Here is a 25,854-nt window from a genome sequence, read left to right on the forward strand (position 1 = left end):
AACTCCAGCTAAGGAGCTATCGGGTGTGGATGCTCTTGGTTCATACTGACTGAAGCAGAAGAGGAAGACAACAAACCTTTACAGACCTTGGTTCCAAGCCCCCAAAGGGGAATAAAGCAAGGCAAAAAATGTATTGAGTATCCTTCCTGCAAGGGGTAATACCAAGGAAAAAGAGAGTCCATATGCCTTTTAAAAGAAGTCACTTTATGTACACATGCCAAAAATACTTTCTTCTGCAAAATAACTTCAAGAGAAATAAAAACCCAAAGAGTTAAGTGAAGGAATCATCTTCCAAACTCTTTAAGTAAGAAAATACACTATGTGCTTCTGCCAGTGAGCGTCCTGTGCTTGACCAACACTACCTCCTGCTGTATTCCATCCACTGCATTGCACACAGAAACCTATTTACAAACTAGTGCAATCCCTGAGCCTAGAAGTAGCAACAGCAGTGGCAGCAGAGACTCACAGTAAACGGAAGAACTCCAAAGTTTTGCTGGGATGGAGATAGTCCTGATAGGTAGTAGGGCAACTGAGAAGCAACCTTAAGAGATGGTAGTAAAGTTTCTCCTACAGTCCTTAGCTAAGGGAGCTGTAACACAGTATAGACTGAAAATGGCTCTGTCCTCCCAAACAGGTTTGGATGCAAGAGCAGGAAGCAGCATGTTGGGGCTCAGTGGCTCACAGCCACCATAATAGCTGGAGAGGAACTTAGGAAATGAGGAATTGTGGGAGAAGGAAATCCAGGAACCTGCATGTGAGTTCCAGATTTCCATGGGCTGTCAGAAGGTAGTCCTGGCAGGATAATATTGGAATTATTGCTTAGTTGGGGAGCTAAAAGGAGGCACTTTCAAGGCAAGTGACAGGAAAGAATACAAGGGGCCATTTATCGAGACCTATCCAATGCTCAGAGGTACGGCAGTGGAGGGGGAAGTGTCCTAATTAGCCACGGACCATACAGGAGTTAGTATCTTTGCAAAGTCCTCCCAAAGCACAGGAATCGGCAATGGCAAAGTGGAGGTAAAGACATGAAGCCACGAGCAGCAAAACAAGGGCAGATACCCTGATTAGAGAGTGGCCTAATACTGCCGGGGGGGGGGGCGCACAGCCAGCATAGAAATGATGCATTTAACAAGTCTTCCACATGGGAGACCTAGCACTAATAAAAGCATCTCACTTTTGAGATGTAAAAAAGGGAATGGAGGAGACAATCCAGGAAGCCTACATTCCCCCAGCCATCTTATGTTGGTGTAAGGCACAAGCCTTTTAAAGGGTAGCCAGTTCTTCCCCTCCAGAGCAGGGGAACTATATGCAAAGCAAAGAGCCCTGCACGTTGGGACACAGGAAGATAGTAAGTCTGTGCTGGTAGGGGGTTTTATCTCCTGTGTCCTACACCCCTGCCCTTATTCCAAGGCCTGAAAATCCAGCTGCCCCCTTCAGTCCAAGGAAAGGAACATATATGGCTCTCATCCTCCCCTCCTCCTGTCACAAATGGAGAAGGGAAGCAAGGTGAAGGTCAGTCCACGTCCATGAAGTCCCGACTTGCTAGCTCTCTAGCGTGAGAATCACAACAGGCAGCATAGTCCTCCTCATTTCTGCAGGCAGACGTACTCGTGGATGCAGCAAGGGGAGTTGGATGGCAGATTTTGTCCTGGCGCTGATAGAAGAGGACATAGGCAGCTTTGGACTGGCAAGAAGAAGGGGGAAAAAGTTAAGAAATGGCAAATAACAACAAGGACTGGAGGAAACACTTTGGAAACCAAGTTCCAGGTCAAAGGAAAGGGAAACATTGAATGGATGATGGATTCCCAGTGTGCCTAAATCCCCTAGTACTCAATGGACTATCAACCTGGCAGTGGAAAGATGATACTGATCCAAGAACCTGGACTTGTTTATAAAATTTTGCATTGCTTTCTCCATGATGTCTCAGGCAAAATTAGAGGAAACAACTTGTAATATAAGAAAGAGCCATTAAGGGAGATAAGCGACTTGAAGGATTTGCATTGTCATTGTTTAGTCCAGCTTGGCCACCATGGAAAGAATGAAGATTCTGAAGCATGGCATCTGAGCAGGTTCTTGCAGTCTTAAAATTTAATCCAGGGTTCTTTGAACTAATATTAGAATGTGTTAGAACAAACCCCTCCAGAATCTGCAGCCTACAAGGGAACCACCATGCTAGTTGGGAATTCCGGGAGTTGTAGTCCCTTAAAGAGCACCAAGGTAAGGAAAGCTGGGCTAGATAGTTACTTTTAAAAAAAGACATTCTCAAAAAGCTATAGTCACAACATTCTGCACTTTTTCTGTATTCCCATTGCAGGCACAGCCCACATCTTACAATGTCCTAAGTCAATGGCAAGACTAAGGAAGCAATCTGAGGCAAATAAGCCTCCTTTCCCACCTATAGTTGTTAAAAATCTTCTAGGTCCTGTTCAAAATGATTTACTAAAGACACCTGAGGGTGCCCCGTTTCTTAATAAGAAAGAATATATAGGATGTCAAAAGCCTTCGACAATACAGTATATGGGATAATTTATTCCAATTTGCTTCTAATAAAAAGCCCAGTCTGCTTGGAAACATGCTATCTGAGGTTTCATTCAGAATTCCCATAAAACAAATACCAGCCAGAGAGTGTATTGTGTTAAAAGATCTGACAATCCTACTTGCAAAAAGTATGTGTGAAGGGGAAAAGGGCCATAACTATCCAAGGCATTAGCCAGTAAGTACTGAAACAATGAGCCCATCCAAATATGACATGCCTTACCTCAATCTGGTTCTTTGAAACTGCAGACACGCTACTGTCATCAAAGTAAAACCATGTCCCAGTGTCCTTGTTCCGGGCAAAAGTGGTGTCTAGAGAGCACAAGAGATGAGTCAGATCATTCCATATCCTTTTGTCACTCACCAAGAAAACGAATACTGCCTTACCACACAGCCAGAATTCTGTATGTTTTAACTCTGTTTCTTTACAATTCCAGTTAATACATCCCCTGGGCTAGAAATAAGCTTTTTGAGTTCTAGTCCCACTTCAGGCACAAAGCCAGCTGGGTGACCTTGGGCCAGTCCCTCTCTCTCAGCCCTGGGAAGCAGACAATGGCACACCACTTCCAAAAATCTTGCCAAAAAAACTGTAGGGACTTAGTCCAGGCAGTCACCAGGAGTCAACACTGACTCTAAGGCACCAAAAAAACAGTGATCTTAATCTCCTTCCTAGAAAGAGGAGGAGACAACAGGAAGACTCTTTTATCTATTATTAAATTATTGCTACTGTTGCCAGCAATTGTTGGGAGCAACCTTTCAGCTACTTCTTTGCAACTACTGTAGGGACAAACAGTCCCGCTCATCAGATGAGTGGCCAGCAGCCTGTGACCCCCAGAGGGAGGGAAGTGGGAGTGCAACACAACAAAAACAAAAAAGCCTGGCAGGTGGGTTCATGGGACCTGAAAACTGTAACTAAGAGCGAGGTTTGATAGGTTCTGAAACGGAGGAGCTGGGGAAGTCTTACAACATAGCTATCCACCAAATATTTGTACACACCCTTTACTAAGAACAGTATAGTTTTAGTGGATTATGCTTCCAATTTTTCTTTCCTGAGTCCCAAATTTCTCCCCCCTCCCCGAATAATCTATTTCCTCTAGTGCCAGAATACATACAGTGCCCATCCCGGAGGCCACCATAGTGATTAGACACAGCGATGAGGTCATATTTGTACAGGGAAGCGTCAGTGTCTTTCTGGGGTTTGATGATGAATTCAGAAAAGTCCAGGCCCCTGTAAGACAGGAATTACAAAGCCACTGTTTTTTCAGCGGCTGAGTAAGGATTCCCAACAGCAAACCCTTTGGAGAAAAGCCATACGGTATATCCGCACCAGGACCCGCTACTACAGTACCTCAATGTGCACTCCCAGCTACAACATTAACTTTACACTAAAGCAGCCATCCCCAACTTGAACCCCTTGAGATGTGTCTCACTACAATTTCCATGACTCCCAGTCTTTAAGCTATGCTGGCTGAGAATCAAGCATGTTGTAACTCAACAGAGCTGAAGATATCAGGGGAGGAAAGCAGTGCTACACTTTCCCCTGATCCTCCATGCATATTGTTTGAACTGTTCTTCCAATTAACTAGAAGTACAAGTCAAGTATTTCCTGGACAGAGCCTTAAAACAGGAACAGACAGTCCCCCGACATTTGGGCAAGATCAGCATGCCTTATTTTAAAATACTCAATATTATCAAGAATCTCCAAAAGCACTGGAGCTACCTTTGAAAATCCTTTAGCAGCACAGCCAGCAATGACAGGGAGCCACTGTGATGGAGTTTACATGACTACTGAGACATTTTTATTGATGTAATATACATACATACCCATCATGCTATTCCCTTTATGGTGTAGCAGTGTTACAAAGAGTGCAGAAAAGAGTAAGAAACAGTAAGCAAAAAAAAAAGGCATGAGGTAAGAGAAAATATAATATAGATAAATCTAGTTTCACCAACACCATTCACTCAAAATCAATTCAGGCTGAGCTTTTGATAACCTCCAAAATAGAAGATAAAGGCTTTCAATCTTCTTTCACAATTTCAGAGACTGTAAGTTAACACCCATCTGTTTCCTCAGATGAAAGGATGAGGGTTCCCCAGCTGCATTTCCTGTGATCTACAGTACTGTGCAAAAGTTTTAGGCAGGTGTGAAAAAATGATGTAAAGTAAGAATGCTTTCAAAAATATATATTGTAATTGTTTATGTTTATCAATTTACAAAATGCAAAGTGAGTGAACAGAAGAAAAACCCAAATCAAATCAATATTTGGTGTGACCACCCTTTGCCTTCAAAACAGCATCAATTCTTCTAGGTACACTTGCACACAGTTTTTGACAGGTAGGTTGTTCCAAACATCTTGCAGAACCAGAGATCTCCTGTGGATGTAGGCTGCCTCAAATCCTTCTGTCTCTTCATGTAATCCCAGACAGACTTGATGATGTTGAGATCAGGGCTCTGGGGGGGCCAAATCATCACTTCCAGGACTCCTTGTTTTTCTTTATGCTGAAGATAGTTCTTAATGACATTGGCTGTATGTTTGGGGTCGTCCTGCTGCAGAATAAATTTGGGGCCAATCACACACCTCCCTGATGGTATGGCATGATGGATAAGTATTTGCCTATATTGCTCAGCATTGAGGACACCATTGATCCTGACCAAATCTCCAACTCCATTTGCAGAAATGCAGCCCCAAACTTGCAAGGAACCTCCACCATGCTTCACTGTTGCCTGCAGACACTCATTACTGTACCCCTCTCCAGCCCTTCAGCAAACAAACTGTCTCCTGCTACAGCCAAACATTTCAAATTTTGACTCATCATTCCAGAGCGCCTGCTGCTATTTTTCTGTACCCCAGTTCCTATGTTTCTGTGCATAGTTGAGTTGCTTAGCCTTGTTTCCACATCGGAGGTATAGCTTTTTGGCCGCAATTCTTCCATGAAGACCATTTCTGGGCAGACTTCTCTGGACAGTAGATGGGTGTACCTGGGTCCCACTGGTTTCCACCAATTCTGTGCTGATGGCACTGCTGGACATCTTCCGATGTCAAAGGGAAGTAAGCATGATGTGTCTTCCATCTGGTGCATTAAGTTTCCTTGGCCAACCACTGCGTCTACAGTCCTCAACATTGCCCGTTTCTTTGTGCTTCTTCAAAAGAGCTTGAACAGCACATCTTTAAACCCTAGTCTGCTTTGAAATTTTTGCTTGGGAGAGACCTTGCTGATGCAGCATAACTACCTTGTGTCTTGTTGCTGTGCTCAGTCTTGTCATGGTGTATGACCTGTGACATGAAACTGTCTTCCACAATCTCACCTTAGTAGCAGAGTTTGGCTGTTCCTCACCCAGTTTTAAGCCTCCTACACAGCTGTTTCTGTTTCAGTTAATGACTGTTTCAATCTACATATGAAATTGATGATCATTAGCACCTGCTTGGTATAATTGGTTAATCATACACCTGACACTAATCCTATAAGATCCCTGACTTTGTGCAAGTGTACAAAGTGTGCAAGTGTAAGAATTGATGCTGGTTTGAAGCCAAAGGGTAGTCACACCAAATAGTGATTTGATTTAGATTTTTCTTCTGTTCACTCACTTTGCATTTTGTAAATTGATAAACATAAACGATTACAATATATATTCTTGAAAGCATTCTTACTTTACAGCATTTTTTCACACCTGCCTAAAACTTTTGCACAGTACTGTATGCTATCCAAAAGTCAGCCACATACAGCATCCACCCATTTCACTCCTGGTAACAAGAACTTATGATTGGGTCCACTGGCTTACTGGATAGGGAATTCCACGAGGGTGTCAAGTTTCTCCCGGGAGAATTTGGTATAAGAGAAGCGCTTGAGGTGAATAATCAGGATCTCTGGTAGCGACCATAAATCCAGCTTCTTGGTGGCAAGCTGGTGTTTTTTGCAGGTGGGACAATACCTGTAATAGAGGAACTCATGAGCTTGACACCTTTTCCTCCAAGAGGACTCACATTTCACAAATTATATACACCAAAAAGAAATTCTGAATGAGACTTGATGGGGAGGGGAGAGAACGCCAGAGAAACAAGATGGAAACATTTGATCAAGAGACCAGAAGTGTACAAACATTCTGAAGACTGAATTATTCCATGCTGTGCTTCACTGAATGAAAGGACCAGAACAGTCCAAATAACATCTGACAGTGCACTTTAGCACAATGTTACCTTCACCACCTGCAGTGTCGTTGGCCTCTCACTTCAGTACAACAATCAATTGCTACTGCCAAGAAGGATGTCATACTCTTATCCAGGAATGGCCTCCTTCTCCTCTCCCCTGCCCCCCAACCTTGGGACAGGCTTTAGCATGGAAGGATGTTGTAGCTAAGAGTTCTGTTCTGATTATACTTCCCAAAATCTGCTGGATTTTCTGTTTATCTAATTAGGATTATTATGAAATAAGATCCATATGGAATCGTTTGGCTCGTGCAACATTCTCATTTTGTTACCGTTATCTCCTAGTAGCTTATCTGCTAATATGCCTACTGAGCTTTGAAATGATCAGCACCTGAGACAGCATCCAATCACCTCACCCTTCCCTGCTGCCCCAATGGAAGAGCCTCTATCATTAGGTAAGCACTCGGTTCTCACCAGGGATTTTCCTCCTCCAATGTTTCCATGGTAGTGAACAAGTCAATGCACTCCTGCAGCTTGACAGGGTTCTTCTTCAGTGTGTAGCCCATACAGTCGTGTTTGATATAGCCCTAAAGGGAAAAACACACACACATCATGGACAAAGGGATCAGAGACTAACTTCTCATCCAGGGCAGAAAGGAAAAGAGAGATCTTTTTTACATTTATAGCTGGGAAATTTTGGGGGGAGTTTGAGATAGCATACATCAGGTGCCACTTTATATTATCTGCACAACTCAGTAAGACTGATAGGGGTGACTAGCCTAAAACCTCCCAGTGAGATCTGTGGTTGAGTCTACACTTGAACCTAAATCTCAGTAGTCCATGTTGAACAACTTGAGCACAATGCTACAGGAAAGAAAGAAAAGAGAGGGTTCCGTACTTGGAAAACTGCATACTCACTTCAGCCTCAGTCTCATTGTAATAGCGCTTCTTCATTTCAGAATCCCAGTCCAGAGCAACATACGGTTGGGCTGAGTAAAGGATGAGAAATTGGGTCAGAGATCCAGGAACACTGCATGTTATCCAATGAGTTCAGCAGACTGCATGAGTGCTCTCTTGTCTTGACTTTCTTCCCAGCACATACTGTGAGCAGCCAAGACAGTATACACCTTTCCAGTCCTTAATGCACTATGGCTGCCTCTGGGGACATTTGGGCTCACTTATAAAATCCCAGGACCAGAAGGACATAAGGGACAGGCCTATTAGCACATCTCAGTAAAGAGGGCACTGAGATAACTGAGGGACTAGGATGATCCGATGCAGTGGGAACATGTGGCAAGATCTAATGGGTAATGAGGAGGAACTGTGATGAGTAACCTAGGAAGGGAAACTAGCAGAGACAGGGTGAGCTGACCGTGAATGAGGAAAACTCATACTTGCAGTATATGGAGTAACAGAAACAAGTCTGCCTTGTGTAGCATCATAAGCAAAGCCCACAGATGCAAAGGAGTCAGTATTTGGGGTTTCTGTCCTGACTTCTACCACGTATTGAGGCTCACAAGCACAAGATTTCTATTTCAGCCTCTCTATCCCAGCCGCCATAATAGGAATGGATGTTCCCATGGCAACCCTTTTATGGCAATGCCAATGACACATCCCCAACATTCCAAATTTGGTCACCAACCCTCAGACCTCATCACCAAACTTTTTCTTGGCAGAAGGCTTGTTATCACAAACTTGAAGTTACCACAGGGACTTACAGTTGAAGGAGACAGGATTGCCCTCATCTTGGCCAGCCATCCAGTCACTGGTACCATTAGAATTGACGGGCTGGAGCGTAAAAAGCAATTTTGGCCGCTTCTGTGGCAGACAGCATTTGCGCTTTGCCTGGTTGGCTGTAGGAGGACTGGGACTGGAAGACAGCATATGAGGAGACTGAGGGTGCTGCTGGGGAGATGTGTTGGGACTCTGCCTCTCCTCCACACTAGCCCCTTCCTCCCCCACTGATGTGTCTGAGGGGGTTTCTTCTGTCCCTGAGCTGGGGTCCTGATTGGCAAAGCCTTCGGCTGTTGTTTCCTCTTCTTCCTCCTCATCCTCCCCTGCAAGTTACAGATATGGAGAGCAGGCATGAATTGGAATGAAAGTCTAATTGCCCCCTCCTCTCCTACCCAACACTCTCTCCTCTTACCAACCTTCCTCACCTTCACTCAACCCATTGGACCTTTTATTGTAGAGATCCTCTTCTTCCTCCTCTTCCTCCTCCTCCTCACTCTGTTCTTCCTCAGAGTCTGGCCATGTCACATAACGGCTGCCAAAGAGAGAAGCAGGTCACATCCTTAGCCTGGCATAGGGAGAAAGCACCTGCCAGAGCAAGCTGCCCTGTGACTGCAATCCAATGAAATCAGGGATGGACAGGATCCAGGTGGTGGTGGGAGATATGAAGTTCCTTGTCATGCGGTCAGACGTCTATCAACACTCATTCATTTAATATATATATATATATACACAATTTGGTCAGAATTCTGGTACAGGATCAGCTTGCTCTTAAGGATTGTGAGGTTTGTTTTCAGCCATCTCCAGAACCTCAGGCAAGGAATAAACGATAGCAACCAGATAGAAGCAAGAAGAAACCCATATCACCTACAAGGGCCTTCAATCACCCTCATCAAAGGTCTGGGCAAAGAACCAGGTTCTCAAGGCCCTCCAAAACACCAGCAGGGAGGGGGCCATCTGAATGTTGGGGGAACTTCATTCCAGAGGGCAAGCACTGTGACTGACAGATTACATTATTTAATTAAAGAAACCTGGAGTATGTCAATCCTGCCAGATTGAATCAGCCAGGTAGATACTATGGGAGACAAGTGGTCCCTCAAGAAACTAGGCCCTATGCCATGTAGGGCTTTATAGGCAACAACCAGCACTTTGAATCACACCTGGAAGCAAACTGGCAACCAGTGCAACTCACAAAGCAGAAGTATGGGCATACCAAGGTACGCTCATCACCACCTGCACTGCTGCATTCTGGACCTGTTGAAGCTTCTGGGTGGTCTTCAAGGGCTGCCCCAAATACAGTAAGTTGCAGTAATCAAGCTGTGAGGTACCAGGGCGTGAGTGACTATCCAAAGTGACTATCCCAATCTAGAAGGAGCATAACTGGTGCACCAGATAGAGCTGTGCAAGGGCCTTCCTGGCCACAGCTGCCATCTGCTCATCAAGTAGGAGCTATGAGTCCAGGAAGATCCCCAGATTGCATACCACTCTTGAATAGGGAAATGCTACCCCATCCAAGTATGTTAGAGTCACAATCCCTGGGAAGCAAATCACTACTTCTCTACATAATTGATTTGGGTACAACTCTGGAATCCTGAATTTTGTCCTTGCCCAGAAGGAAGATGGCTGAGATGAAATGGCAGACTGTCATTTGGTTATGCAAAGGAGGCTCCAGGACTGGACTATGCAGAAAAGTCACATAGTACACCCTGCCAGCTCTATAGCAGTTCTTGTACCTGTCATAACTACAAAGTCCAGCTCTCATCTGAGGACTGCTTTTTCCCAACAGCTGGCTGAGAAAATCTATCATCTGGCCAGGTTGCCAGTCAGCCTGCTTGCCTGTTTTTGCCATGACTAAAATCAGGGAGTCAAATCCAAACTAGGACCACAAAACACTTTCTTGTCATACTGTATATGAGAATAGAGCTTGGATCCTTCAAACCAAATCAATACAACTGTTGTAGTAGAAGTACAGTATAAAACAGAAGTTGAAATTGATTCATCTTGAATTACTGGAAGAGGGCTGAGTACAGAATTCCATTTCTCTTTGGCTGGAGGAATATGGTGAGCAGAACAAGCATGTAATACTTTAACTGTAACACTAAGCCTTTAGGTAGTATTTCCACAATCTAGCCATCCCCCAGCTGCATGGATTTCAATTCCCAGAATTCTCAACAATGCCCATATTGGTTAGGGAACCCTGGGAGTTCAAGGCTATTTGTTTGGAGGGCATCCAAATTGGAGAAAGTTGTTTCAGGGAAGTATCCTCATACATCCCCCCTCATACCCCAGCTACGAAGGGGTTGAGCAGAGGTCTTAGAGTTCTTAATCACTCACGAGAGCCGATGCAGTAGAAGCTGGTACAGGGCATCTGGGGAGAGCTGGTCCCGGGGTACAGATACCAGAAGGGGGTGACCGAAGAGGACAACCCCATAGTAGGTGTTGCTGTAGTCCCGACTCTGGGTACGCTCCCGAAGGTAGACTGGCAGCACCACTGCATCTGCTGAGGTCGGGTCTTCCAGCGTGGACACAGACACCTCATATCTGGAGGGAGATGGGGAGGCACACTATGAGGAGGAAGAGGAGGAGCAGCAGCAATGAGCAGACTACTTGCTTATTTACAGTTTTTCATTTCTCAACCTAGCCTTCATTCAAATGGCATTCCAAGGTAATATACAGAACACAGAAATTCATACACATAAAGTTCTATAAACACAGTAAAAATAAACTGTTTACAGACAACAAACTAAGGAGCAATGAGCCACCAAATAATACAGGTGAAAACAGTATCAATTATAATTGGAGGAAAATACAAATGCCTCAACTTGATGGCAGTAAGACTTTAATGGTGTCCCAGTCAAACTCCCTTAAGGAAGGGAAGTTGTTCAAAAACAGCTTTGTAGGCAGGAAGCAGATGCATCCATAGGTGGTCAGCTTAAACCCTCCAAGTACACTGACATTCCCAGGCTTGCTTCTGGCACTGAAGAAAATGTCCCCTTAAACTCTAACAGTGTCCACCTTGACCATCATCCCAAGATCTTCCCTCTTTGCCTACTTCTGGGATGAAGTAACAGGACTTGATGCATGTCATGCTCAGAGCATGCCAAACTATTGAGCAATGGCATATTTACCTCTGGTACTCATTGCTGCTTCTGCTATCACAATTTTCCCACCTCTGCTTCCTGTGAACCTGGCCCCTCACTATAATAAAATGCTCATCTGACTTACAGGCCCATCTTATCCAGGCTCACTGTAGTGAATGATTCTCCAGCGCATCCTGCAGCAAGGAGGGGATTGGCTACATGACCCAAACATCCTTTCAAACGCCGTGATTCTATGATTTATTAGCTCTCACTCCCTTCCCTTCTTATTCTACTTGGCTTTTCCAATCTGGGCGTTTTAGATGTGCCAGCCATGCTGACTAGAAGTAATGGAAATTACAACCCAACATATTGGAAGGGCACCAGGGCAAAGGCTGCTTTACCCTATATTATCCCCTCCCCAAACCCACATGAAGATGTCATCCCGGTCCAGAATGCAGCTGAGAGATTCTTCCCTCTGGTAGATCTTGTAGAAGCGGTGACTGAACACATCAGCCACCATCATCTGGAGAAGAGGCAAAGAGAGAGAACAGTCACGAGAGAGGGAAAACATGGAAGAGGCTTCTATAGTCCATGAGGTCAGACTACAGGCACCTCTCCCTCGCTCTCCCGGCAAACTTACCCGCTCAGCAGGCACCCCTGTGTGCTCTGATAAAACGTGACAGAGGTCTAGCACTTTCCCAGCTTTCGGGACAATCAGCCTATGCTGTAAGAACAACAACAAAAGAGGCCAGGTCCAAACTAGTAATAAAGCCAACTGAAAATCAAAAGCCAAATCCCCATAAGACTGAATCCATCTCCAGGAGGGAAAACTGATTTGGGGACAGACCTATAGGTTTCAATTAAGTGTCAGGTCCACAGCCAGATCTAAACTATTTAAACTATTTCTCTACCATGCATGCTTGCATTCTCTGCCTTTCAGATGACAAAGAAACTTGAAGCTGTATAAAATCAGGTCAAATCTTAGTTCCATTTGGTTCAATGATGTCCAAATGGCTAGCAACTTCTTTCCTCTAGATATATGACATGGGCTCTAGGGCTACTCCCCCATACACCAGGACTCTCAAGTCTCATTCAAATAAAGTTCTCCCTCTTCTTGCCACATTAGTGCGCCTTCTAGGCAGCTGGCTGGTACCTGTTCAGGTTTCTTGCAGGGATCCATGGATACAAAGAAAACCTCCATCACCCGGTCTTTGCTGATTGGCAGAGGGGCACTGAGGTAGCAGAAAGGATCAAATGTCACTGAAATTTTGTCACATTCAGGGCACACCAGTGTTGATTTGAAGAGTCCATGGAAGATATCAACAATGATGGAGTTGTTGCGACGTTTGTGGTTGCGCCACGCTTCTTCTGCTACTTCCTGAACAGGAGGAGGGAGAATGAATACTCTAAAGAGTAAGCCACCATCTTTCTCTTCCCACACTCACCCATTTTTGCTGAATTACAATTCTCAGCGTTTCACATTACGAAATATATTAGTTGAAGCTGCAGAGAACTATAATTTAGCAACATCTTGAGGTCAAAGAGGGGTTTCCTATCTCTGCTTATGTGCTTGCAAGCAGGGAAGGGCCTTAGAATTTTATCATAGAGTTTGGCAACAAAAACCTCAAAATTAACAGATAGATCTCTTCAAAGCAAAGAGACATCCATCAACCATCGCCGGATCACTTTTTAGTTTTCCCCTCCCACCTTATCTTTAGAGCCCATGTGAAACTGATTATTCAAGCTACTCTTCGTCTGCTGCTGGGGAAAATCTGCAAGGGGACGGGGGAGAGAAAGAGGTGGTCTACTGCATCACCGATTAATGCATAGCATTTTTAATGGAAAACCTCAAAGAATTTATAAGCATTATAAACTGAGCACAAGAGTCTGAAGCAAGAATCTCATGGAAAGAAATAACTGATGCACCCATACTACACTTTCCCGAAATGTCTCAGCCCTGCAAAAGGCTATTCTGAGTCTTCCTGAAGTTGTATTACTTCCAGGGCTCTTACAACAAGCAGACAGAGCTTGTTCTGAGGTCAGGACAGAATACTGTGCACAATCCTATAGCACAGCACTCAACTTCTAATGAAGGAAGGGCATCTCCAGTTCTTTCCAGTAGCAGGGTAGTCTATTCTCTATGCCTCACTTCCAAAGACTCCAAGCCTCCTCATATCGTATCCAGCTCCTTTTCTTTTATCCCACAACCTCAACCTGATTAGTACAGAGCCTTTGGGAGTCCCTTTTTGTCACTACTCCACTCCTGTTCTTGCTCACACAAAATTTTACACATGCTAAAGTTTCAAGAAAAACTTCCCTCTCATGAAATTTAGATGTAACAGCTTAGACAAAACCAGTAACTTCCAAGTTTCACTTCACTTTGCAGCTGAGGAACTGATGTGAATTCCTCATGGGACTGCTCGGAGAATAAAGTATTTATTTATTTGTTGGTTGGTTAAATTTATATAGCCACCCATCTCACTTCTGTGACTCTGGGCAGCTTACAAAATTAAAAAACCAAAAAACGATACAAAAAATAACCAAAAAAACATAACAAGCATAATTAAAAGCAATGAAAACTATTAAACATAATCTGCAGGAGAACACCATTCATTTTCCTAGCACCACTACGAGATCCCCAGGCCAGATGACAAAGCCATGTCTTCAGGCCCTTCCAGAAGGCCAGCAAGGTCAGGGCCAATCTGACCTCGGGGGGAATGATGTTCCAAAGGGCGGGTGCCATGGTGGTAAAGGCTCTCCTCCTGGATGCCGTCAGATGACATTCCTTCATGGATGGGACCCGCAACATGCCCTTCCTGCTATACCTGATGGGATAGGTATATGTGATTGGGGAAAGGTAGTCCCTCAAATACTCTGGTCCCTTGCCATGATATAAAAATCCAAGTGACCAGAACAACATGTGTAAGGATCACAATGGAAATTCAACAGGTAAGATCTCCAGCCAGAAGCTTCAAAATTTGGTGATATGTTATTCCCACTGCAAACACACATGTACTATTACTGCTGGCTAGAATCCAGATTTGTTTGGATTCTCCAATATTTCACCTACAGCTCACACTCACCTCATCAGGTCGCCCTGCTGCATCCTTTAACTCAATGTACTCCTTCTTCTTGACACGATTGAGGTCCTCATGCAGACCATCAAGCAGGAAGGAGAGAAGCTCTTGGGAATCATGCTGCTGATAGCCAAGGAACTGAGAGGCAAAATGGCCCACTTTGGTCTGAATGGAATGCAAAATAGGGCCTCTGAGATCAGAAAAGAGCAAGATACAGATTTAAAAAAAAAACAGCAAGACAAGAACACGACAAACCTTGAACATTCGGGGCACGATGGAGCGATGGTGGCCAGACCACTTCTGCTTAATGAGGTCTGCATAGGCTTCAGCAATTTCACCCTTCATGCCAAGAGGGTTACTGAAGTTTAGTTCATCCAGGTAATGATTATTGAGGAAGTATTCCGTCAGAGGGGGCACATTGCTGAGACACTGCAAGAAAGAACGAATCAGCGCCAAAGGTAGTCCATCTTTCAGAATGAAACTCTACTGTGAAAAAAACATCTTTGACGCAAAGAGAATCTTCTATTTGGGAAATAAATGAAATTAAAAGTAAGGATAAGCAAACAGATATTGTCCCAGAAGTTGGGGAATTTTTTTAGTGGCCTCCTTTTGTTTCACATATACAAAAATAATGTGCAAAAAAGACGTGTGGCTGTGACATTTATACAGATTGCATAATGTTATTTTGTAATGGGAACACAATCTCTCGTTACTGAGGAACAGGTAAGTGCAACTTAGCTTTTGTTTCAGATAGCCAAATGTATTAGGATGTCATTTCTGTCCCCCTTCCCAGTGGGGAAAAACAACAACGTTTGGCTGTATTACTATAATCTTTGTTGTCTTCGTTTAAAGTTAGGGAAAAGAAAAAGATTTGGAGGGGATTATTTACGAGGGAATTCAAAAACAGGAAAGAGAGCAACCTTCAATTTATCGATCATTCCAAGACATGATAAAGATCTTGGAATCAAGATTCCCTGAACTTGCAAATCCAGTATTCCTCAACAGATGGTAAGCACGCTACTGGTGGCACAAGAAGGGCCCTAGATGGGGCGCGACTTCCCCAACCACATCTATGCATGGGACAGAAATACGGATTTAGAGTCGCCTTTGCTGAGGCAAGTTGGTTTGTTGATCAAATGCTGCGGCAGGCAGGAGGAACATATTGCTTCCTTGCTGTAAAGGGTAGGAAAAGCATCTTGCCTCACTGGTATGTATGGGAGAGAGATAAGAATTGGCTACAGGGTGGTACTTGGGAGTGGAAGGTAAATATAAGCAAAGAGGTGTTGTTATTAGAGTTGCTGTTAGGTTAGGATTCTACAGAGACTTCCTTTTGACTGGACAAACACACACTTCATTGAATTATGTTACCATACAGTAGAGAGAGATCTGTTTTCTTTTGACTGCGATGCTGGTCAATCAAATGCAACCACAGGCTTATCACTAAGAGGTCATGTTATCATACCTTCCCAGGTATGAAATTATTTCTCAGCTTCATGGTTTGCAGTTCTAGCAAAAAGCTACTGTCAGCAATATTGCTGTACTTTTTACAAATTTGAAATTTAGAGTAATAGGTAAAGCTATTTTTCTATCTTGATGGCATCCAGGGATTGGTGAGTCTTAAGAAACGATTAGCAGAGATGGGTTAATTCACCTATCCTGTAAAAGCTATTCTAAAACATGCCAGCAGCCAATGCCATAACTTATTGGCAGTCTGTAGGCAGATATGTAACAACACTAGTAACACATCCCACCCAATAACCTGGTAGAATGTGAACAAAGTTTTCATTCTGCTTGGTGACAAGTCATCATAGTGCCCAAAGTTTGGCACCAAAAGATCAACCAATATTTCCTACTTGCAAAGCAGAATTCATGAAGCATGTGTTCCCCAGGTTGGTAAGGCCACAAACCCCTGGCTGGCCCCGGTACCGTTCTTCCTCATCAATGGAATTCTTCCTGAAAGAAGCAGGTGAAGTGAGATTACAAAGAAGAGGAGGTGAAACCCGCAGCCTGGTTCCTGTTGGGGCAGAACAAGATTAGAAGACAGCAACACCTCCCAAAACTCAGGCAGGCTTGGAACTAGAATGCTGCCCGATTCTGAAACTCACAATCCACCATAAAACAGGGGATGCAGGCACACCTCAGAATTGTGGTAATGCTAATATAAATGTTAGGTACTCACATGATATGTGGTCTAGAGCTGGGCCAAGTACCATCTTTACTCCTGGTCTCCATTATCACAATCTAGAGGGAGCAGGTGTAAGTAGGGAGAGGTCAAGAGACACACAATAAAAATAAAAAACAGGGCTGCGTTAATTAGCGTGTGGCTGGGCAACCGTCCATGACCTCCAACCAGAAATTGCCATTTATTCAGCCAAAATTATTAGCTAATAAAAAGCATAGCTACAAAGCACCTAAATGTATTCTGGAATTGCTCAAGCTCCTCAAACACATTTTTAAAACCCACAGAAACCAAACATGCTATACTACCAAAGATGTCCAACTGAAGACAATTACATCTTTTCTCTTTTCCCATTTTTGTTGTTTTTACAGCATCTCCCTCCTTGCTCTTATCTCCCACCACCTTTCTTGCAAGCCCAACAATAACAGGGCCAAACCAAATAAGTTCATCATGACATAAGATAATTTTTAGGCCATTATTTGCATATCAAAGGCTCAAGGGCAGCGCAGGCATCCCTATGGTTTCTACCTTTGTCAAACAAATAAACTTTCCTTTCTATATTACACTTATCCTTCGCTTGTCTCTCTCTCACACAAGGCAACTTCCTATAAGAAAGTTTAACAAGATCAGCTAAAAATCTAACAAGTGAATGCCACAAATACTAAGCATGGTTAGTTTCAATCTTGTGTTGCTGTTTTTGTTTGGGATCGGTATATTGTGGGAACCCATCTCATTTACAGTAATTTATTTATTGCTTAATGCATTGTCTCAACCCAGAAAATGGCTTTATTTAGCAATCAGGTGAAAGCCTGTTATGTGAACCTAGCACACAAAAAAACCATTTATCCCATCTATTCACTTCTATCTTTCCATCTTGTTTTTCTTCTCAGATTTTTCTACTTTGACTTGTTTTGAGAACTTCCATACAAATTGAATATTTTTAAGTGATAGATTAACCGTTTCCCTGCAGAAATAATGTAAGACATAGCTACTTCCAACAAAAGCAGTTGTTGTTGCCCTTAAACCAGGTTTGCTATTCAGCTAAGAGTATTTCACTGAAGTCTAAACTTGTAGTCCCTCTCCAGGGACTCTGTCTGATTAGTTCAAATCCAGGCTTTGGAACTGATAATCTCAAATCCAGTCCAAACTGCTATTTTCCAGATGGGCTCCACCCTGAGTAACAGGCATAAGTAACAATCAAACACAACTGGAGAGCATCAGGTTGGGGAAAACCAATTTATATAAAGATGCCAGAGACCAATCTTGGCATGAAAACAATTCTGCCTCTTTTTCTATATAGGCCAGCCTCAACCTGGTGACAGCAGCGTTACCTGCCCTGAACTGAGGCAGGCATCCAGCACAGTCATCTGCACGTTTCGTAACCTCTCATAGGAGCCATCAGCATTTTTCACCCAGAGCCTTGATTCATCTTCTGCTGGAACTGAAAACTGATGCCGGGCCTCTTTTAGCACCGTATCTAAGGGGCAGGAGACAAGAAGACAAAGAGAAAATGATTCGTTGGATGGGAATGCCTACTGTTTTTCCCTCCATTTTTCCCTCTCTGCCAAATACAGAGTTCCTGGGATCTTACCAATGATATCCATTCGGCTAAACTGGGCCACCACAGGGTTGTCTACATCATTGTGCTGACAGAGATATAGCTCCACTAAGTAAACCTCCACCTTCTGCATACTAGGAAGGTCTACCACCTGGGAAGGAACAATCAAAATAAAGGTCAACCAACAAGGGGCAGCATACCATTAAAAGAAATGGGGGAAATCAGTGTTGGTAGATTCTTATTGCTCAAGTCTCTTTGCATAGGGACTCAAAAGAAGAAAGCCAACCCCATCCATAAAAGCTGAATGGCACTTATTTATCAGAAGAACACACAGGTTTGTAGGGGGATTATATAAAAAGGAAGAAAAGCTGTAACACTAGCAAGAACCTAGCAGGGTGCCTGTCAGTATATGGACTGTACAACAGAACATTCATGGCAAGAATGAGATCCATGAACTAGCAATCCCCCACAAGTTTTACTTTCATCACAAATTAAAAGCCAGTCTCCATTCTCTCAACCCTTCCAATTTTCCCATTAGCAAGAGGCAGATAATGCTGGGAAAAAGGTTATTGAAAGGAGGTAGCATATAAGTTAAGTACCATTAAATTCTACCTCTAGAAAAAAGTCTTCCATTCACACAGGGAGTTGAAAGATTCTTCTCTGGTCATCTTTTCTATTAACTGCAATGGAAAATGCTGCAGTGCACCTAAATTCCAAATAAAACCTGTGCTTCTCAACTCCAAACTTCTCACCTTTCGTTCAATGGCTGGCTGGCCATGTTCAATGCCATACCAGCTCACCAGCTTGTTCCACACCTCCTCTGGCACTAGAATGTACTCTTCATGCTCTGCCAGCCTATCCTTCAACCGATAAGACTCCAAATCTGGAGGCAGGAAGAAAGAAGGAAGACAGGTTGAAATCATGGAGGACTCACCCTCTTTGAAGAAGCTCATAGCTTAAGAGCAACTGCTGCCTCACAAATTTGGCATTCTGAAAAGGAGCCAAGCTTCTTAGTAGCTGCAAGTGTTTAACAGGCAAACACATTTCTGCTTCCATAGTACAATAGAAGGCCTCTTCTCATAAAGCCAGTATGGTGTAGCAATTAGTGCTCAAATAGTGCAGAAATCCAGATTCAAATTCTAAGTTAATTGAGAAATATACTAGGTGATGTTGGGCCTATCACTTTTGAGATTCATACATTGTGCTAATTATGTTATCTACCTGATGTTGATTTAGTATGTCATGTGAACCCACCCACTTGTCTTATTCAGCAAACCACAGTTAAGTAATCTCTGCTGTAGTGCAATGAGCAAATGTAATGTCTCTTCTCATGAACCCATTTTACTAGTTTACTGCAATGATCAAATGTATGCAAACTGGAGCTTCCTACAGGAAGGGAGAGAGAGAAACGAAACAAATAATAATTCATATCCTCCAGATTAAGTAATCTGGGAATTTATCTGAAGGGCAGAAAAGAAGCTTCAAATAAAAGAAATAAAGCAGAGGAAACCATACCTTCAAAGAGTTCAGCATTGTTGATCCGTCCAGGGAAAGCATTTGAGTTCTGATCTCCAGATTCCACATAAACTTTCCACTGCTTGTACCAATGATTTTCCAGCAAATACCTGAGCAAGGAAACAGGGAGGTCAAATCCAATGCAGGACCACATTCTTAACATGCAATCAGGAGCAGTTGGCAATTCTTCTCCCTTCATTCCCCAACCACAAATAGGACCATAAGAAGTCCAGGCCTCAGACTGAGACACAGGCCAGCTGTATCCGTCTAATTATGCCAAGAATGGTAAAATTCTGTTTGCAATCTGTATAGGCATATTCCTAAGAATCTTAAATATTTTTTAAAGTTTCAGGTCATTAAGACAACAGACATAAGCTTTCAAAAGTCAAGACATCTTTTCAAGGGCTTCCTATATCCAGAACATAATTTGTTCCATTCTCTGTAACATCTTACATTACATAGTTCCAGCTAGCATCTCTCATTCCCTTCCATGGTATTTAATTAGGATGGCTTGGGGTGAACAGGGGGGTAACATAAAATCATGTTGTTTAATAGTAGCTCATTATTCTCCAAACTTGACACCAGTTATTTATGCCACCAGTTATTCCTGATTCACATCTCTACTATTAGCTGTGAACTTGCCAGACCAGTCACCGTCCTTCTGCCATAGTTTACTAACCCTTCACAGTCTGCTATAACAGAAGTGCAGATGAATGTGCATGAAATGCTTTGGAATCCTTAGAGAACCTTCCATTTGTAAGTGGCTTAAATCTGGTCCTCTTAGTTATCTGCTTATTTTCCACTTCCCAATGTCAATTGTTTAGACAAGTCAGTTTGAATTTTCTGCTCAGCGGCAAACTATAATCCGTTTTCTTCCTAGCTGATAACTATTCCACGGAAAGAAAAAAGCATTCCATTCTCAACACAATTAATTCTATAGTATGTCATTGTGCCACAACATGATCAGGCCTGGCTGGCTGTAAAAAGAATTTTCCCTTGGTTTGACTTGGGAAACTAGAGTAACTGCTCCAAAGTCTGTAAAAGAGAATAGGCGATCCCAGTGCAAGCCACTACCACTGGCCACAATTAAAGGCAAAGAGAAATCCACCAGATCCTTCTGCCTCTTTTCTGACAGTCTGGCAAGCTCCTATTGGCATACCAAGTACAGCAGAGCTTTACATATTAAAAAGACAGCATGGTCTAAAACTAGTTGGTAAATACCTATTTGTCTGCAGCGAATACAATTTTCTTCCCAAGAAACATCTCATTTTTTTCTTCAACTAAACATATTATCCTTCCTGTGAAACTTTGTAAGTAATGAAAACTAACTCAATAGGATAAAAGACATAAAGACATAGTGCCACACCTTTCACTGAACACATACCTGCTGCTATGGTCAGCCTTTCAAGGTATGCTAGTGTTTCGCAAAGTTTTTGAAAGATAAATTAGATTTTACGATACAACCATTACTGCACTGAAATTATCCTGCCCTACGGTATATATTTTAGGAGTATGTTGCAGACACCTCAACGTTCCTGCTTCCCTTTTGGGTAAAAAAAAAAAAACTTTGAACAGATGCAGAGTAGGTTGGAAGACCATTCCCATCTTTTCAGAATTGTTTTCAGTGCAACTCTCCAGGCCAAAGTGTTTTATATACAGTATATTAAAAGCTTCCTAAGTTTTAGATTGTATCTTTCTTGCCCTCCATTACTTCAAGCAGTCTCTGAGCAGTGTTTAAGGGAAAATGGATGAAGAGAAGAAATTTAACCAGACACAATCATGCTAATAGAAAGCCCCAGTTCTTTTTCAGCCTGGAGGGAAAAGGGACATTCTTGAGCACTTCCTAACAGACAGGATATATAAGTTGAGTTATATATTTAAAAAAAGGTGGGATAATAATCTAATAATATAACAGCAAGGCTAATTAGTTCAGATCAGACTTCTGACAGTAATGAGCTTGTATCACATTTGCACCCCTCTCACCGTTCCTCCCATCAACTGAAGAGGCACTGACTAGAGATGAGACTGAAACAAAACAAAGGTACAGTAAAAATTTCCTTTAGGTTGAGCTCAATTCTTGGTGACTTAATGGACATACCCATCTAATTCCCTAGATGATAATGCAAAACTAGTTTACTACTGCCTTCTTCTGGGATGTGTTTATAACTTCTCAATCTAGCCCACAGCCATGAAGGTCTCCCACTGAAGTACTAAGGAAGCCAAAACAGGCTTAGCTTGAGCCCAGACAAAATTGACCAGGTGCTGCCACCTGCTGAGACTAACAAAAGAAAACTAGCAACCAACTGGACCAGCAGCAATTAGCTTGATTTAGCATGCACAGACATTGTGGCAAAAGAAGACCATGTATGGAGTTACATCATCTTCCAGTGGTTGCTGCACCACTGCTCCCAGCAGCTGCAGCTAATACTGTCATTGGTAAGGAATACTGGGAACACCTGAGGGCCACAGGATCTCATGGAGAGCCCATTTGGTGTGGTGGTGAAGGTGCTGGCCTAGAAACCAGGAGACATGAGTTCTAGTCCTGTCTTAGGCATAAAAGCTGGCTGGGTGACTTTGGGCTAGTTCCCCTCTCTCAGCCCTCCTCAAAGGGTTGTTGTTGTTGTGGAGAAACAGGAAGCAGGAATATTAATTATGTTTGCTGCCTTCCATTATATATATATCAAAAAAGCGGGATAAAAATCTAATAATAATAATTTTTGGTTAGATGAGCAGAAAGTTGCAAAAACTAAAAACCTTACGGTTGAAGCTGATGTTCTAAATGTGTGTGTTTTTTGTTTGTTTTTTTGGTGCCTTCAAGTCAGTGTTGACTCCTGGCAATTGTCTGGACAAGTCCCTGCAGTTTTCTTGGCAAGATTTCAGAAGTGGCTTGCCATTGCCTGCTTCTCAGGGCTGAGAGAGTATGACTGGCCCAAAGTCACCCAGCTGGCTTTGTGCCTAAGGTTTCTAGCCTGGTTCCTTAACCACTACACCAAACTGGCTTTCTTGAAAGTGTACTTACTGTTACTTATTACCTCTCCCCTGATCTTCTACATGCACAATTTTCTCATCTCATCAGGCTACAATTTATGCACATTTATTTGGAAGCATGGATTTAGTGGGAGTGCTCTCCTAAATACAGTAAGTATACATCGGATGAGCCTGCAACCTCATTATAAATGTGTAAGGTAATTTTTTCTGTGACAACACAACAGAGGAGGTTCCTATGCTACCACTGGTTTGCTGCTTCCTGTTTGTCTCACTCCAGGCATGTCAGCATGCAACAGAAGACCCAAATATCTCTCTAAAGCCCATCCATCAGGATACAAGAATAATTGAAATAGTTAACATTGTGAGCTCAACTTGCTTCACAAAATAGGAAATCTGTTAGCTGACAAAGAGTGAAACCAAAGCCCCTTTCTTAGAGAAGCACTACATAAGGACAATCACAAGTAGGCCATTGCCTATATAAAATAAAGAGAAAGCAGCAATGACATGCAGTTTTGCCTCCAAAAAGAGATACCACCCCCCAATGAAACTAAACTTCACTTAGAAACACTGGACTTCACCTTATACCACTACTACACCTAACTCAGTATTACTTGCAGTGACTAGCAAGTCTAGAGTCTCCAGGGTTTCTCTCCCTGGAGTCTCTTCCAACCTATCTAGTGCACCTGGAGTTTTCAGCATGCAAGAATTTTAATAGAAAGCTGCAATATTCTCAAAAAGGCATACAATCTGAAGCAAATAATATAACACAGAGCCACAGAGCATGCCCGTGATAATTCATTCTTCTCTAAAACAGGCAGTCATTGTGCTAGATTCCAGTAGACTTCTGTGCCCAATTCAAAGTGCTAGTAATCACCTACAAAGCCCTATATGGTATAGTGGGGTAGCACTATAGCCTTGCCAAAAATGAATCTGCCCATCTCAGGAAGATGTCAAGTGTCTGCTCTCTATCTGAAGTCAGGGGGACATGGATGAGTCTACAAACCTTCTCTGTGGCAGTGACCACACTTGGGAACTTCCAACCCACAGAGGTTCATAAAGCCCCATCCCTGATGTCATTCAGAAGAGTACTGAAGATAGTTTTATTTTATCAGGACTTCAACCCTAGTTAAATGTTACTGATCTCTATGTTAGGGGAAGGTTGATTTATTCTTCTTGTTGTTTTAAAAAATTAACATGTTGCAACCAGCCCAGAACACTTTTCACTTGAACAGGGTATAAAAACTGTAAAATAAATTCATAAAACTAAGGGAGCCATTTTTATCAAGTCTGCCATGCACTAGTCCATGTCAGTCAAAGCTATCTATAGCTTGAAACTCTGCTTGTTACAATGGTAAAAAGCACAAGAATTCTAAGAGAAGGAAGAGGAAGTGACCAAAATACTCATCCTCCTGTACAGAGGAAACTAGCCTCCTTTATGGGAAAGATAGACTGATTTTTAATTCAGTTTCAGTTTACCTTCTTGCCTGGTAAACCAAAGGACAAACATTCCGATAGTGATTAGGGAGAAGAAATCTATTTTCAAAGTACTCACAGGAATGGGTTCTAATTAAAGTATCTATTCATCATGATACCCATTTTACTAAAGGGAAAATAAAAGAATAGGAGAAAAAAGGAGAGAAACAACCAAGTTCAAAGTATGCTTTTTATTCACTGATTCAAAAAGACACCCTTTCAGAAAGTTATCCAACTTAGAATAGTTAAGGTTTAGAGTCATCATTCTACACCTATACTGAGAATACGTGAAAGTAATACCTAGCATCCGTTAACCAACTCAGCAAGGAATAGTTAGAAAAAATATTAGAAATATAAGAAAAAGGGACATATCTAAATAATGTGATTTTGAGAAGGCGTTGCAGCCAGAAAAGGATAGCAAAGCATAAAAGGCTAAGGAAGAATAGTATATAATCCATCCTACTCTAAAATAAACCTCATTCAAGTTCGCCTCAGCGCAGTAATTGAAAGCGCATTAAGACTACGGCTAATTAGCCCAGCCCTATACTTACTCGAGGAGTAAGTCCCACTGTATTCAGCAAAGTGAACTCTTCAGCAAACCACGATGATAAATTCATGGTTAAAGCAAAAGCTGCCTTTTTATAGTACTACTTCCTCGGCCTGGGCGTGAACGCGCATCTCGAAGACCACCTGAAAACAACCTGCAGCAGCCAGCGGTGCAGCGCCTGTCTCGTGACGGGGAATGAAAGGAGGCATAAAATGACAGCGCTCGAATCGGCTCTGGGGGGCGTCCATGGAGGAAAACCGCACCGTGAGTCAAGGAGAGTTTCACCGAGGCTCGGTGCAGGCGAGCCCGATGGGAACCAAGCGGGACGCTCACGGCTCAGCCCCGACCCCAAGCAACCTCTCTGCCCGGTCATACCTCCCCGGGACCCCCCTCCACTTACCACTTCTCTCCCGCTCGCAGCGGTCGCTCCCTCCCGGGCTGGCCCGGCCCCTCTCCCTCTACCTGCTGCCGCTGGGCCTCCAGCCCGGGCAGCCCCCGCTCCGCCATTGCCTCCCACACCTTCGCCGCTCCTCCGCCAGCCCGGAAACGAGAAAGGGAGACACCTTATTTCCCTCTCCCGGCTCTTTCATGGCCCCACCCACCCGCTTCCGACCGGCCAGATGGGTGTGGCAAACGTGACGGAAGAGAGGGAAGAGAAACGAGCACCATCTTGAGTGCGGCCTAAGGCGAAGGCGTCATGACGCGCCTCGCTATCTGTTGCCGTATTGGTTGGGTGGTGGCGCGGGAAATCAAACGAGTGGGCGGGGCATCGTTCTTTGATTGGACGCCAGCGTTCCTTTAAAGAGCACTTGCGTGAGCCCGGCTTGTCCGCGCCAAACAAAAGAGATTCCGTCTTAAAGCAAAAGGCGCCGAGGTTGTCTTCCTCCTACGGTGTGTAAAGAACAGCCGTGAGAGATGCGGACGCCGCCTCATTTGTTGATCTGCTTCGTACCGCTTCCTGCAGTGCTGGAAGGAAAGGCGAATTGTCCTGCGTCGGTATCAAAGTTCTTGCGACTGAAGTAGCAG

The 25,854-nt window shown here is 43.3% G+C and overlaps 1 protein-coding gene across 1 annotated transcript; it reads right to left on the minus strand.

The window, feature by feature from the left end:
- Positions 1–163: 163 nt before the first annotated feature.
- On the minus strand, positions 164–25,414 carry USP11 (ubiquitin specific peptidase 11). Its single transcript, XM_007423618.4, has 21 exons — positions 25,229–25,414; positions 19,821–19,930; positions 19,058–19,188; positions 18,339–18,456; positions 18,079–18,224; positions 16,748–16,809; positions 16,422–16,521; positions 14,824–14,997; positions 14,575–14,733; positions 12,645–12,869; positions 12,132–12,215; positions 11,920–12,014; positions 10,746–10,952; positions 8,840–8,946; positions 8,399–8,737; positions 7,599–7,669; positions 7,155–7,267; positions 6,317–6,466; positions 3,648–3,763; positions 2,759–2,847; positions 164–1,684 (listed from the first exon to the last, which is right to left on the minus strand). Exons 1-21 carry the CDS (start codon positions 25,333–25,335, stop codon positions 1,514–1,516), a joined length of 2,874 nt encoding a protein of 957 aa, XP_007423680.1. The 5' UTR covers positions 25,336–25,414; the 3' UTR covers positions 164–1,513.
- Positions 25,415–25,854: the final 440 nt, after the last annotated feature.

The sequence above is a fragment of the Python bivittatus genome, unplaced genomic scaffold, assembly GCF_059951505.1.
Source record: "Python bivittatus isolate LINGU-HERP-01145 unplaced genomic scaffold, Pbiv_v1 ctg000220_np1212, whole genome shotgun sequence".
Classification (NCBI taxonomy): Eukaryota; Metazoa; Chordata; class Lepidosauria; order Squamata; family Pythonidae; genus Python; species Python bivittatus.